General features: G+C 46.2%; 1 protein-coding gene across 1 annotated transcript in view; it reads right to left on the bottom strand.

Moving 5' to 3' along the window:
* Positions 1-14,531, bottom strand: part of LOC120838348 (ras GTPase-activating protein 3) — a 54,704-nt gene that overhangs the window by 38,443 nt on the left and 1,730 nt on the right. The window contains exons 3-5 of the mRNA XM_040208220.2: positions 6,815-7,016; positions 3,116-3,195; positions 2,430-2,586 (exon numbers count right to left, since the gene is read on the bottom strand). Of these exons, the coding sequence (XP_040064154.1) occupies positions 2,430-2,586; positions 3,116-3,195; positions 6,815-7,016 (439 nt within the window). The remainder of the gene's footprint in view (positions 1-2,429; positions 2,587-3,115; positions 3,196-6,814; positions 7,017-14,531) is intronic.

Raw genomic sequence — 14,531 nt, 5'->3', positions numbered from 1 at the left:
AGCAAAACACACGAAATTGCGATGCTTACATTGCGGTTTTCGCTTCTTTGCAGTACACCGATGCGCAAGGAGAAGCGCAATCAACGAGACTAACTAATCCTCCAGCAGAACAGACGACGAACATGGGAATTATTGCGAAACTTCCGAGTATACTGCCAGCCTTTCATACGAAATGCAATCGAATAGTACTTTATTTCAGACAATAGCCAAAAGTTCTGAGAATTCGCATAAGCATATCGTAACGGCCTGGCCGAGCAACGAGGCCTGAGCTACAATATTTTCAGTGCCATTAAAGTGCAACGTTGCGCCAAAACAAAATTTGGCGCAACGTTGACGCAAATTTCTCACATTTTGGTAAAATGTAGCAGGATGTAGTAGGGTAAGCACTTTGGCGCAGTTTGGCTCAAATGGCACACCAATCACATGACTGCAGATATGCATCTCATATTTTGAGGTAATCACTCTTCCTGAAATATTTACATTTGAGTTATAAAAACTAGATAGCCTGAAGTCCCACATCCCCCACTTTATACTCAAGGAGTTAAAATGATGCATAAGAGCTTCATTCGCATATCATAGATTTCTTAACGAAGAGTGACACATCTTATGCAGGTATCTAAAGTTGTCCTAGACAGCTAAAAGTTTGCACAGTACAACTACATCTAAAGTTGTCTTTCCTGCAAATATCATTCCAATAACTTGAGTAGTTCAGAAGCTGAACCTCTAGCTAGTGTCCCTTCTTAACTCGCCTCATCACGAGACATGACATGTCAGTGCATACATTTACATGCATTGGCTGGCGTAAATCTAGCAAAAAATGTCAGGCACCCTCCCCCTAAAAGGTACAAGAGCCCACTACTACTACTTCAAATTCTTGTCATGATTTTTGGCAGGCAACTGCTTGGCAACCATTGATAACAGCTGCATGTGCATGCACCACAAAAGTTTTCCACAACTTTTGGGAAAGAGTCACAACTGCCAATTGGAAAACAAAGGACGGTTCACATGCAATGTCAAACAACCCGTACATAGCCACTTTCTGGGCCTTTCTTTTTTACCTTTTCTGTACATTTCTCCCCATGTTAGCTTCAGCACCATTGCCTAACAGTCATTTTCAGATCTGGATAAATAGTATACTTCATCTGAACACGCTTGGGTCATTCTAAATAATAACTCCCGCTTGCACCACACCACCAATTGCCACCTAAACTGGCCCATTATATTACCTGCCTGTACATTTAAGAACAGTAGCACCCAGTTGGAGCTCCCATTGCTAACCTCTGTCCTTCCTTAATACCATACTTACTCGCATAATGAACGCACCCCCCCCCCCCCCCCCCCCCAACAACCATCAATATTTACTTTTTTTTTTCTTTCTCGCGTAATGAACAAACTTAATTTTTGGCTTTGCGAGTCTTGAACTGCGTCCAACTGAGCTAGCCAGCTAGCCACCAAGCTTGCCACTTTTGTTTTGCTGCCAAGCGGCCAGGCCAGGCCAAGTCAAGTCAAGTCAAGTCAAGTCAAGTCAAGCCGCTCTCGCAATGGCTGCGATTGCGTGGTTGCGGAAGTGGTCAACCGTGAAATCGAGCGCTGCGCACGCCTAGCGAAGCTGGGGTCGAGAAATTGCCCAACCCTGGACGTGCTTTGTCCATCGGATGCACTGATGTCAATAAACATGCCGCCGTCTGTGATCCGCTTTCGAACAGTGATATCATGAAAGTGGTAGGGCCCAAGAATGGTCGCATCACTCTCCGTGCTCAGTGAGCACCGTAGGGCGCTTTTTCTCTGGCAAAAGGCACGCCAAAAGCGCCCTAAAAAAGGTTTGCAATTTATAGAGCATGATTGCTGTGGCGTACCCATGACCAGCCATGGGTGGGCCTCCGTCAGTGGAGACATGCCACAGTACCCTGCCATGTCATATTGGCACCTAAAATGACATTTGCGCAAAGTGTGTACTAAATGAAAAAATTTGACCCCGCGTAATGAACACGCCCTCCAAATATGTGTCAATATCTCGGGAAAAAAAAGTGTGTTCATTGTGCAAGTAAATACGGTACTAAAATTTACTTTAAGAATAGCAGCTGTCTTATTTTTGAAAAAGTACATCTATGAATGTACAAAAAGCACAATTCTTTCTATTTTTTCGACAAAATAAAAAACCGCTCAGCAGAAACAAACGGTGACTGCGACCCAGGACATGGACGACAAAAGACTCTCAAATACAATCCTCCAATCACGTGATGAGCTCTTGAGAAGGGGGCTACCAACTGCACAAAATTGTGCAGTTCAAAAGCACATATAACCTACCTGTCATACATCTCACATTTCTCTCTACCCATAGTTTTTCCAGAGATGACTTGGCATCAAGTATCCGATTACAAAGTAGCCATCTAATAAAGACATCTTAAACATCAGCAACAGCAACTCACGTCAAAGTAGAAAGCGTCCTCGAAGCGGGGACAGACGGTTTTCCGCCGCACTTTGCTCTTACGCGTCTCCTGCTTCACCAGTCCATGGCAGAGAGTCACCAGGGCATAGGGGTTGCACGACCCGTTCACCAGGTTCAGGTCGCTGCACTCAGTCACCCTGCATGTAAAATTATGAAAGTGACATTTCGCTATTTGTATCATTAAAATTCAAGGGCTTTATAGGGAGTTACAGGAGCTCCTGTTTGTACTGCTAACGAAGTGATTAGGTATGCAGCCGATCTTCCAAAAGGGTGAGGTGACAGTTCTTTGAAGTGCGAGCCATCCTCAGTCGAAAAAGGTCAGGAGTCCTGCCAGTTTGGCTGACCTCACTGTTCCATTCCTAGCATTTTAAAACATACGAATGACTAGAAACATAGCATTCACGAGCCCTTATAGCATGTAAACTGGTGCCGAGAAGCTACAAATGGCAGTTCCCATGTGACGCTCATTCTCTCTCTTGCTCTCTCTATCTTCCACACACGTGCAAACATACACAATCATGCCTAGCTTCCCTCCACCTATCAGAAAGTGAAAGCTTTGGATATTTTGGAATGTCACAAGCACGTAGTGACTCTGATATTCTACTGACACCTCCTTGTGATCAGGCAACCGTATAAGCTAGTGCTGCGAGTAAACAGACAACTTACCTTACGGAGAGCTTGGCACAGGGCCCGTATATGGAAGATTTTGTCGAAGGCTCAAGTCTCACTGCAATGTGGGCCTTTCCCTGTAAAAAAAATATTTACACGGATTAAAGTTTGAGTGTTTTAAAAAGCAGATCAGTTTTAGGACCCCAGTAACCTAATTTAATCAATTAATAAGACTATATTACAATGTCTAAAGCGCAGACCGCATGGCGTGTTTTTCTACACGCGAAAACGCGACACGCTATGAACGCTCACGCGGAAGCTGACGCGGGGGCACCCGCATGCAGACAAAACCAAGCACCGCCGGCCGCGCGTTATCAGCATTGCCAGATAACAGAATTCTTAACATGCAATGTAAATGTTGGTGCAAATACTACAAAAGAAGAATTGAATGAACAAATAAGTAAATAAAATGGGTTTGTGTGTAAAAAAAAAAAACCTTTTAAATTTTTCTATGGAAAATAAAAATACTTTTGAACACTTTAAAATGTGCTGAATACGAAACAGCGTACTGCGCAGGATCACGTGATAGTTCGACCGACCCTCATTGGCGAGAGCCGCTTCGACACCTCAGCGGGCGAGTCTTGTTCTGGGTTGGTTAGAAATCAACGCTCCCTCGAAAATGCGCGCCCGCGCGCAGGAAATGACGTTAGTTTGACGCCGACGGGCCTGAATCGCGAGCAAAAACGTGCCATGCGGTCTGCGCTTTATTTCACGATATAAATCTTGAAAAAGTGATGCAATGCAACCTGGGGTATACATGCAATGAAGTTTAAGAAACAGTGTTGTAGGGTGAGACTTAAAAAGCTCAAACATGTGACTATTGGTGAATTCAGCTGGTAGATCTGGTGCGCGCATCTTCACCTCGCAGATTTGGATCAAGTCGGCCATCTTCAGCTCGCTGATTTGTGACAGCGCGAGCTCTGTGGAGTGCATCAAACAGGAGCAAAACCACCCCGCCTAATTCGGGGGGCCTTGCGGAAGTCGGCTGGTGCTCGGCTGCGGCGCACCTTGTGTACTTCCTTTCTCGGCGCTGCGCCTACGTGGCAGGCCCTCGAGTGGATTGCGCTGTTGTGAGAAATGGCGTGAGTGGCGGGACCAAACTTGTTTACGTCGGTGCTCTTGCTATATGAAAGCGACGCTTCAGAGAGCTAGTTCAAGTTCGAACTGCCTCACATCCTCCGAGAAGTGACAGCAGCAGTTGGCGCACCGCCGAATTCGACAGTTGTGCAGGATCAGCCATGCTCTTGTCATTTGTGGAAGGGAGATACGCGGGAATCGTGCACGGGAGACGGGAGGGGAGACTGCCTGAGGCTCACGGGAAGAGCGTCCTTCTGTTTCCGTTTACGTCGGTTGGGCGTTGGGCGGATGGGCCGCTCCAAATCCATGCTGGCGCCTACAACTGGTAGATCCAGAGCGTGCCAAAAGAAGCGGGTTTTCTCCTCCTTCGCAAATTTTGGAAATCGATCCAGATCTACCAGCTGAATTTACCATATGAGATACTACTGTAGACTCAGCCTCCACCAAGAATGCGGAATGGAACAAGATGTGTACAGTAATGAGTACTGTCTTCTGTCGTTCCAGCTTGTATTCTCCAAGCAAGTTACCGAAATTTCAACAACAGTTTATAATTACAAGTTGAATAACAGCCAAGTAAGCAAGTACAAACTAAATTCAATGAAGGAAGTACCGTACGAGTGCATGGGAATAAGTTTTAGAGTGCCATAAAAAGCTGGTTTTGTCTGTGTACTGGTCACCAGTAAAAATTGTTAGCTTGAGCCAGAAACTCTGGACAAATAAATTGCTTATGAGCTTGAGCATTGGTGGACTTCAGGAAAGTATGACGTTTTGCTCGCAATGGAAAAGTGGAATTAGAGCATATATTATAACGAAATAGCGGATATAGCGAAGTGATTTCCAATTCCTGCTGATTTCGTTATAACCGGTCTCGACAGTAAAGCATCTCTGCTTGGGTGGAGAAGCTGGCAACTATTCTTTGCCCAGAAATGTCAAGATGCAACAATAAAGAAACCGACGCTCCTTGGCCCTGGCTTATTTCAAGCTGCCAATACCCGTAGATGTTTACTGGCGTTCTCCGGCCAAAATCGAAAAACCTGCAGCCTACCGTGGAATACCATGCATCTGCCCATACCACAGTAAAGCGCCCACCCCTAAAATTTGAAACATCGGAAAAAATAAGCCCACTGCATATATACGTAGTATCTATGATCTCAAATGCGCCCATCCCCCACTTTTTGGCGATTATGTACAAAGTTTGAGTGGGCGCTTGCTCGGTATTTTGCGGTATATAGAAGTTAGTCGTCTCTTAGGCGTATTTCCCGAAGACATTAAAAATGCGTCGCATTTAGAACAGCTTTGCTCACATCCACCCAAAGCCACAATCTGTTGCACACGTTACGCACCGCACCTGACGGACTGTCCGTGATATGGCACGCAAACCGACGGTTGGCCGCTCCGTAACAGCAACTGGCCTCATGCCACTACTGGGCCAGGCGCTCTTGTTTTGTAGCAGCGTCCCTTGACTCTCCCTCTTTACCTAGCTGTGCCTGCCGCAGATTTAAAAAGGATCGTGGAATGATCTTTCAACTTCATCCTGCTTAGCTTTCCTCCTCGATTCTAAAGCGAAAGGAGAACTTGTGTGGTCGTGACGTAGTATTTCACCGGATGCGATGACTCCAAGCCCCCACCGTGCTCTTTAAACACACCCTGAAACTTGTCATTCGCGAGTGATGATAAGTGCCGCCACAGCAATCCTTGGTCACGAATGCGAATTCAAATATTCGTCGACGGATTGATTGTTGATGAGCGCACACGTGCGAGGGACGCAGTGCAGTGCCCGTGTCCAATGCGCAAGTCGGGTTCGGCTGACGAGCTTGGGCCCCGCAGATGCATCACAATTAAAAAGCGGAGAGCTTTTGCAAAAGAAGAGATGAGAAATAGTCCGCTATATTTTTAAATTTCCGTATTGAATGGCTTTTGGCTTTCTTCCCTCGTGTACTAGTTCTGTGGTTTTTTTTTGCCCACTAATTGATATGCGATTAGTAAAATCCATATTTAAAATCATTGATATATCCTACCCCAAAATTTATTTCAGGGTCCCTTTAAAAAAAAAAGGGGGGGGGACCCCCCCTTTCCCACTGGTCATACAAGGAAACTTTTTTTTAATAAAAATATAACATAAACCAGCTTATTTTTTTTCAACAGCAACTATTGGGTTAGCAAGATAGATCAGGGCCACCCTTCACCCAAGACAACCATTTCCTTCCGAACCCACCCCCCCCCCCCCCCCCTCATGCCCTCCCCTCCCCCTCCTCCTCTTCCCTTCCCCCCCCCCCCCCCCCCCCCAACCAAGCCTTACTCATTAATTTGCCCCTGGCCCGCTGTTGCCACTCCTGCGCTGCTTCGGTCGTACACAAAGCCCGCAAGCAAGAGCTTTAACAGTATATGTAGTCCGCTTAGCTACCGACCGCAAACCGAGGAAAGTCCCCGCTCCGACAGCAGTCACCGCCTGAACGCAGACCCTGCAAACGTTGACTGCCTGCCCTGCGGTGCACGCTCTACCGAGGCTACGTCCCAAATTCGAACATGACAGCATTACAGCTGGCCCTAAAAGTGCTACGCATTTAAGAAAACTGACAAGGCAGAGCGGGAAAGAAACGCCGTCGACGGCCCTCTCACCTGGACCTCCGAGTCGGCGTCCACGGGCATGATGGGGAACCAGTTGTCTTTGCCGTAGTACTTGTGCATGCCCTCCTTCTTGATGGACACCTTGCCCAGCACTTTGTCCTTGTTGGACGCCCGCTCACGCTCTGCCACATACACCGACAGCTGCCGGAACTCCCGGGGAACCTCGAACTGGAAGTCCTCCGAGAAGAACGGACTGCCCACACGCGGGCGGGGGTCGCAGAGTTAGCTCCTTATTTTCACTTTTCCAGCCCCTGACACCATCTGCTTTGCAAAGTGTGCCTGCCCTGCCGCACAATTCGGTCAACGGGAGAGATGAGATACATGGTCGGCGACAGGTTAAAGAAGCACAGCTTTCTGCATTTTATAACCCTTTGTTGCACTCAGAGTCAAGGCCAGGCAAAAGGCAACAAGCGCATGCATTCTTAACCTGTTACCGACTATGCAGATCACAAGTTTGTCTGCTTCTCAATTGGGGGTTGCTGCGACGTCAGACCGTTGAGCTCCGGTTGGAAAGATAGTAGGTAGACCTCAAGTCAGCTTGACAAGAAGCTAGCATTGAGGTCTACCCGCTATCATCTCAACCGGAGCCAATCAAAGTTTAGCATTCCGAGGTCACCGCAACCCCTGCGCAAGAAGCAGACGAACTTGCACTTCGCATAGGGTGCCTCATTGTTCTTAAGGTTGGTTAACACATTTGTGCTTGCGTGTGCTAGAGTTTGTTACTTTCCCTCGTAACTGCCTGTGATGAGAAATACACTGGCGCAATCTACCAGGTACCCTTGAAAATATTCCACCCTACATATTTCGACTTAAAATTTTATGCACCATTCTTTTACTGTGAGCTTCAAATGATTCTGTCAATGTATAAAGATCCAGGTACGTATCCAGGGGGGGGGGGGGGGGGCCTATGGGGCCCGGGCTTCCCCCCCCTCCCCAAAATCTTCCATTTTGCTGGGGCCTCCTATTGCCCCTCCCCCTCATATAGACACCTGCCATGGGCGCCCCCCCCTTGAATCAAAATCCGGGCCATGTGCCCGAAGAGAACATGTCTCATTTGCCCCAAGAGTGAACACAAGCGTCGCTGCGGTCGCCACGCCCCGATTGGCTGAGGTGTACCGTGACGTCAGGGAAAGGATTCCGCATCACGATCTCGCATCCAGCTCGTTTCCCTGCCCGTTTTCTGGTTTGCAATCATGCTAGCCTACTGTTCAGTACCACAATGCAAATCCTGAAAAGAAGCCGGTATCAGCTTTCATTAGCCGAATATGCTGAGGTTAAAAAAAGCATGGTCAATCAAACTAAGGATGAGAAAGGCACCATCAACGTCGGTCGTTGTGTGCCGCGAGCACTTCGAAGGTGGAATTTAGTTTACCCGGTGTACCAGACTCTGGGTAAGACTGATACCGAAGTCCTTCCATATCTTTTCTAAGCGTGTTTGTAACTTTTAACTTTATAATTAGGTTAAGAGTACCGAAAGCTAACAACGGAGGCAATTCCGCCGATCAACCTCCCCCTCCATCCACGCAATCATGCGAAGGGTTAATGAAGCGGTGGAGTAAGTGTTTTAGACACTGAAAATCTGTTCCTTGCATTTTCACGAGTTAGGGTGATATTAACCTTGCTTTGCGGGCACTTCAAATGACACTTATATCAAAGGCATTTGGGCGGTCGGCAAACTCGCGACCCCAAACCTTTGCGTGCCACTCTGCATGCTTGCAGGTGATTTAAAGGCACTGGGTCTGAAGGCCTTTGAAATGCTCGTGGAATGCGGTTGATTCACATAAATGCGGCATCTTCATGAACAAACGGTATAGTTCGTACACATACGCAGGCATGTTTTTTTGTTTTTTTTTAATGCACACTATTACTGGAAATGTGTTTGTATCATAGCAGGAACAAAGGCCGAATAGTCCCTTGTTACTCGTATGAGATGTATTGAACTGCCCAAAATATGCACAGCAATATAATGCCGTGATGTGGAATGTTTATACTTTTCGTGGAATTTTTTTTTTTATTCCAGCCTTGTGCATTCAAAAAATATATTGTTTAGTTTAAGTTGTCATTTCCAGGTAAAAGAGACACTGCTTGGTCTCCGAAATTTTCCTCAGCCTCCAAGCTCCATACAGCTGGGCTCTGACAACAAAAGAAACCAGGAACAACAGCAAGCATTCGAACGGCTGTTTGAGGGAAGACGCTGCACGAATCACAGAAAATGTAGAACCTGTGGAGGGTGGCAGTTTGTGTGAGAAAAGCTTCTGGCATTTATCTTCGAGACAATTTGATTTAGCTTAAATTTCAATTTTGGAGCCTGTAAAACGTAAATTGTCAAGAAGAGACTAAGAAGACGCCAGGCACCTTCACGTACGTTTGTCGCACATTACTTGAGGGATATTATAAGCAAGTCCACAAATTCCACCACTGGAGTCCATTAAAATACTATCCGCATCAAGCAAAGGTGAAATGCGAGCAATGCAAACAGATATAAATAAATAACTCGTATATGACTGTGTTCCTTCTTTCTTTACTTTGTCCCAGTACTTGGGCTGTCTCACTTGTGATTCCCTTTCCATGGCCCATAATATTTAACATGTTGCTTGAGCAGCCTGCAGCTTTTCTGCTTCGTCATTTTTGTTTAGAAGCAGAAATACAAAAATTAAAAATAAAAAAAATAGTATAAATAACTTACCAATTTTTCTTTCCTACTAAACAAAAAGTACAACTTTTTCAGGTGCAGAGGTACACTAAATTTGGAAAACTTTATTTTCCGTAATTTTATCAGCATTTATGCGGTGAAAGATAAAAATCACAAGCCCTATCTAAATGTAAAACTAAATGCAGCATGCTGCAAAATGTAATGTGCCATTGCTCTAATTACATAGTTTATTGCAGCCACTTTTCCAACAAGACAGCTCGCTTGTACGAAGACTGTGTATTGTGATGCTATTTCTGTCAAGCTCGTAACTTCTGCTCCCTTCAAAACGAGCCAGCTGAGCTTCGTAGTGAGAGCAGAAAAGCTGCAAACTACCTGCTGCCTGCAAAAATCCATAAATATACAACAACCAAAAATAAAAGAACAAAAAATCTAAGCTTAAAGCAGCCTATGATTGATCATCCGTCGCGAGGATGATGCTAATGGTGATGAGGATTGGACATATGAGCGTGGGCTTGTATCTCATTCTCGTCGCCAAATTTGCTAAAAACATTTGGTAACACAAGAGTTTTCACGCAGGCAAGCTAATGATGCAGAGGTACGAAAAAAAAATGTACTCAGACGCTGTTGCCCTGACGCCTCTTTTTGTGTTTCTTGTATCTCCGGGTTTTCTTAGTAACCAAATAAATTTCATTTTGGTAGAGCTCATGTACACTGCACGATGCTGTTAGCACGAACAGATTGATGCTTTTTCACGTTTTACTCAGGCACGTCACTGACGAGCATTTTACAGCTTAGGCTACTGCCCCAAATAAGCACTCTATACCAGACTACCATAAAATCCCGCATCAAAGCTCTCCCTTGAGAAATCGCCCATACCGTTTTTTTTTTCTTTTTTTTCTAAATATCCATAACACAAAACATAAGAAAAATCACCCATCCCTCAATTCTTGTCGCATATGACGCAATGTCCGACGAGATTTGCATCAACCGCGCGATCTGCAGTACCGGTAGGTACAACAAGAGAGTTTCTAGTGAGCTCCCGCAGGTTTGTCACATCATGGCACGCGAATCTGCTGCGTCCGCAATCTGCAGTATTAGTTCCCAGCTCACGTGGGTGCCCCAATGTTTGTAGCCGTCACATTTTTGAGGGTCGTCCACCCCATATTTTTGCGATTTATCTCTTCATTTTGGGTGGGTGTTCTTAAAGGGGCAGTGCAACGATTTTCAGACTTTGGCCAATAAACTGCCGAAATTAATCTGCGTCACCTATGAAACGAAAAACTGAAAGCCGCATTTTCTTGTGAGCGCTAGTTCTTATTTTAAAAAAATGAAACAAATCGAAGGTTGAAGTGCCTCTCAACTCTCCATGCCGACTTTCAAGTGACGTCTCTGGGGGTTCACATGGTTTCCCCTTGGGCCCTCTCTTCAGAGACCCCAGCCGCTTCCTCCGCGATTGTTGACTTTTAAAGGATTAGCCTCGTCGAAGGTCGCGGCGAGCGATGGACACGGGGCTGACGGCGAGTGTAGCAGCGGAGGGGGACAGGGTTTGTTGACTTCCGCGTATCCCCCAGAGACGCCGTCATTTTAGTTCCCGTAGCCGCCACTGGCGGCTGCAGATCGGCAAATAATTTGTTTTTTGCCTTGCGATTACGCAGCAGAATAGCCGTTTTTTGGGGAAAGGTGACGTGTTTTTGGTCACTTGGGCTTGTATAAACAATATAAAAAATGAAAACTGGCAATTCTTTCAACATTAAAACCGTTGCACTGCCCCTTTAAGGGATTTTACAGAAGTAGTTTCTACGGCAGCCCTTAAATTCCATGAGGAAAAAAAACAAAAACTGGCGATTGCTCTGTCTCACAATCACGTCGCACATTACGCAGGTAAGGCTCGTTGAGGTAGTGTATAGCAGGGAAACAGTTCGATCGACTGCAAGTGCCGTGAAAAAGCTCAAGACAATGGCACACGGTTCATCGTATCACATTTGCAGCTGTACCTTGTAGGCACATACATTGCACGTAGCTAATCTTTGGCTGTTATGTCATACAAAAGGCCCATTTGCACACTTGCATTTGCCTACAACCGAGTTCTTGCAGTCCCTTAAGAACACGCTGACACAATCTGTGATCTGACCCTGGAACCGCACTTCACTAAAACGAAAGTTCTGCACTATTTCCGAGATGAAATGGATAAACTATTTCTACGAGAAATGGTTGGTTGTTTATAATGCTGCCAAAAGCTTTTTCCCAAGCCAAGAAAGAAAGACTGAAGCACAGAAAAAATAAGAAACATGTGAAAACGCCAAGCGTTCCAAGGCTACCCAACAGATGGCACCCTGTGTTCTCTCCTCAAAAGAGATCCCAAGAGGTTTTAAGGTGCTCGGTCGTAACCAGTCAGTCGCTTAAAGGGGCACTCGAGTGCATTCTGTAGAAGCATGTTTTCAACGGTACATTGTTCATTGGGCTTTAGACAATAAAAATGACCAGTTCATTTTCATACAAGGAGCTAGAGAAAATTGAATGATTTAGGTGCATACGAGACTTCTCCTCCCGTGCCTTTTTTTCCACTTCAAAGTTTCCTGTTTTTGTCTCTCACCACAGTTTCGGGTTTTGAATGTTGTGATTAACCATCACCAGCTCGTCTGCACAGTCATTGTCTTTCACCAGTTCTACATGGCAAGACGTCCTAGTAGACTCGCAGCAATAGGAATACACGGGCACTATTTTCTCTCGGAGGAGCTGTTTTCGGGCCCCCATCACCTCCATAAAATTTTTCACAGAATAAAAAGAAGTCATTGCATGGAGATTTCCAACATTAGTATAATTGCTCATTATAGGTGCATTATGCGTTATGTTTTGACAAAAAACGTTAAATCCTTCGGGTGTAGGAGACATAATAGAGCAATTATTGTTTGAAAATGTTGTCCGACAACGCCCCCTGGTGTCTGCTCCAAGACGCAGAAAGAGGTGCATGTCACAAACCTTTGATTCGATTTTTAGTAGGGAAATTGGCCGCCCACGAGTGTAAATTTTGGTTTTATTCGAATGTGTGGCGATAGCCACTGAGAAAAGAAGAAGAAGACCGCGCGCAAATAAAAACCAGGAGATCAGTTCGATTTTGGAATGCGTCAGACGTAGTCGCTTTTCGTCTGTCTTTTTCTACATTGGTGACCCGGACGTAATTCGAACACGCAACCTTCTGATCTGAAGTGCTGTGAAGTACGTGGAGGACTTAGCCCATCTGTTCGGTGACGTGCGCGCTACACCGACGCGGACACGCCAGAGCAAGCCTCCTTTCTTCCATCGCGACCTGCACAACAGTGGCTATGTGTTTTTGCGCGTCGACAGCGCCTGCCGTTCGCTCCAGCAACCTTACACTGGACCCCACCTCATCGTGGCACGTGGCGAAAAAACATTCAGGCTGCGAGTTAATGGCCGCGACACGGTTGTGTCCTTTGACCGCCTCGAGCTAGCATTTGTTAAGAGCGATACGATCGCTCAGCCGCCTGATCTTCCCAGCGTGCAAGCCACCTCGAGTTCAACAGTAGCACCCGCGACCCGCATCAAACACTCCAGGACAGTTCACTCGGACGACTCCGTCTCCAAAGGGGGGCTATGTGGCGATAGCCACTGAGAAAAGAAGAAGACCGCGTGCAAATAAAAACCAGGAGATCAGTTTGATTTTGGAATGCTTCAGACGTAGTCGCTTTTCGTCTTTCTCTACAGATGATTAGAGATGCGGATTGAGTTATCACTATAAACAGACAATCTCAAACTCCACTTGAGTGCCCCTCCAAAACCGAGTGTTCAGGCTGGTTCGCACACTTGCATTTGACTGCAACCGATTGCGTTACAATTATTTGCGGGAGAAAACACTGGCATACCGGCACCATTCATCGCATTGCTCCGGAAGACCTCCGACTTGGGTATTCGGCAGGAGATCAAACTATAGGAGGCACTCTGACCCGTTTGTTGTCCCCACACCTCGGTGTTTACTCGACACAAGGACTGTGCACATGCCCACAGGCCTTATGGGCATGTCCACGTCATCTTTTACAATACAGCGTGGGCACAGTGTAATGTAAAAAATACTAACAATCGACGAAGTGACGTTAAGTGCCGGATCTGTCCCAAAACAGTCGTCAGAATGCGAGCTTGACCACTCCGGCTTCCACTTCGGCTTTTCCGCTGAGCTGGCACCGTGCATGCTGCATTGTTCAGGCAGGCCGGAGTGGTAACAAAAGAACTCCTCCTCCCCCTCACCGGAGAGCACAAACTCCACTTGAAGGCTGACGCCGCGTTCGGTTATGTCGGCCGAGCGCCGAGTCAGTGTATTTGTTGTCCCCATCCATGTAGTTCTAAAGTTAACCGCTTGGGGCGTCACGGCCACTCCTCCTCCCCAACAGCTAAACGAACGGTTTTGTAGTGTTTGCAACATCAAATATATGCACTATCTATCAGAATCGGTCGATTATAACACTTTCGTAATTGTTTCGAGCCCACGATGAGAGAACATATCAAAATCGGTCAATTATAACACATCTGGAATTGTTTCGAGCCCAAGGTGAGAGAATGACGCCTCATAAAATTGAAAAAAAAATATGCATGAATGGATGGACGTCAATGGCTCAGAGCCGTATATGTCGAGAGTTTGGTCAATGGGAGGCGCCGGCAGAGCCAGGGCATTCAGCAGACTCGGAAAGAGGGTTTGGCATGCTCTCTTGACCAACCAGAAGCCGAAAAGAATCCCCTAGCGGTGGTAGCAAGAAACAGTTCTGATCGAAGGTCCATGTTCATGTATGGAGTTAACAAGTGCGTAAGAGTGAAGTGTAGTAACTCTTTGTGGTTGAAAATAGGGTCACGTGTTGTTTTGATCATGATCATGCAGAAAGATGTAAGAAACGAATGCGCCGCTCAACTCTGTTTTACGCGGACAGAGTGTGACCGCTCGGACGGCAGATTTTTGGCCCTCGGCGTACGGATTATGTCGATCGTTCCGCTAGTCGCACTCTTCCACCATCATTTTGGATGAGCGTGATTGAAACATCACGTGTACCA

Source organism: Ixodes scapularis, unplaced genomic scaffold, assembly GCF_016920785.2.
Source record: "Ixodes scapularis isolate PalLabHiFi unplaced genomic scaffold, ASM1692078v2 PGA_scaffold5__190_contigs__length_132052651, whole genome shotgun sequence".
Lineage (NCBI taxonomy): Eukaryota > Metazoa > Arthropoda > Arachnida > Ixodida > Ixodidae > Ixodes > Ixodes scapularis.
Note: the sequence above shows the minus strand (reverse complement) of the source record. Positions and strands in the feature narration are given on the sequence as shown.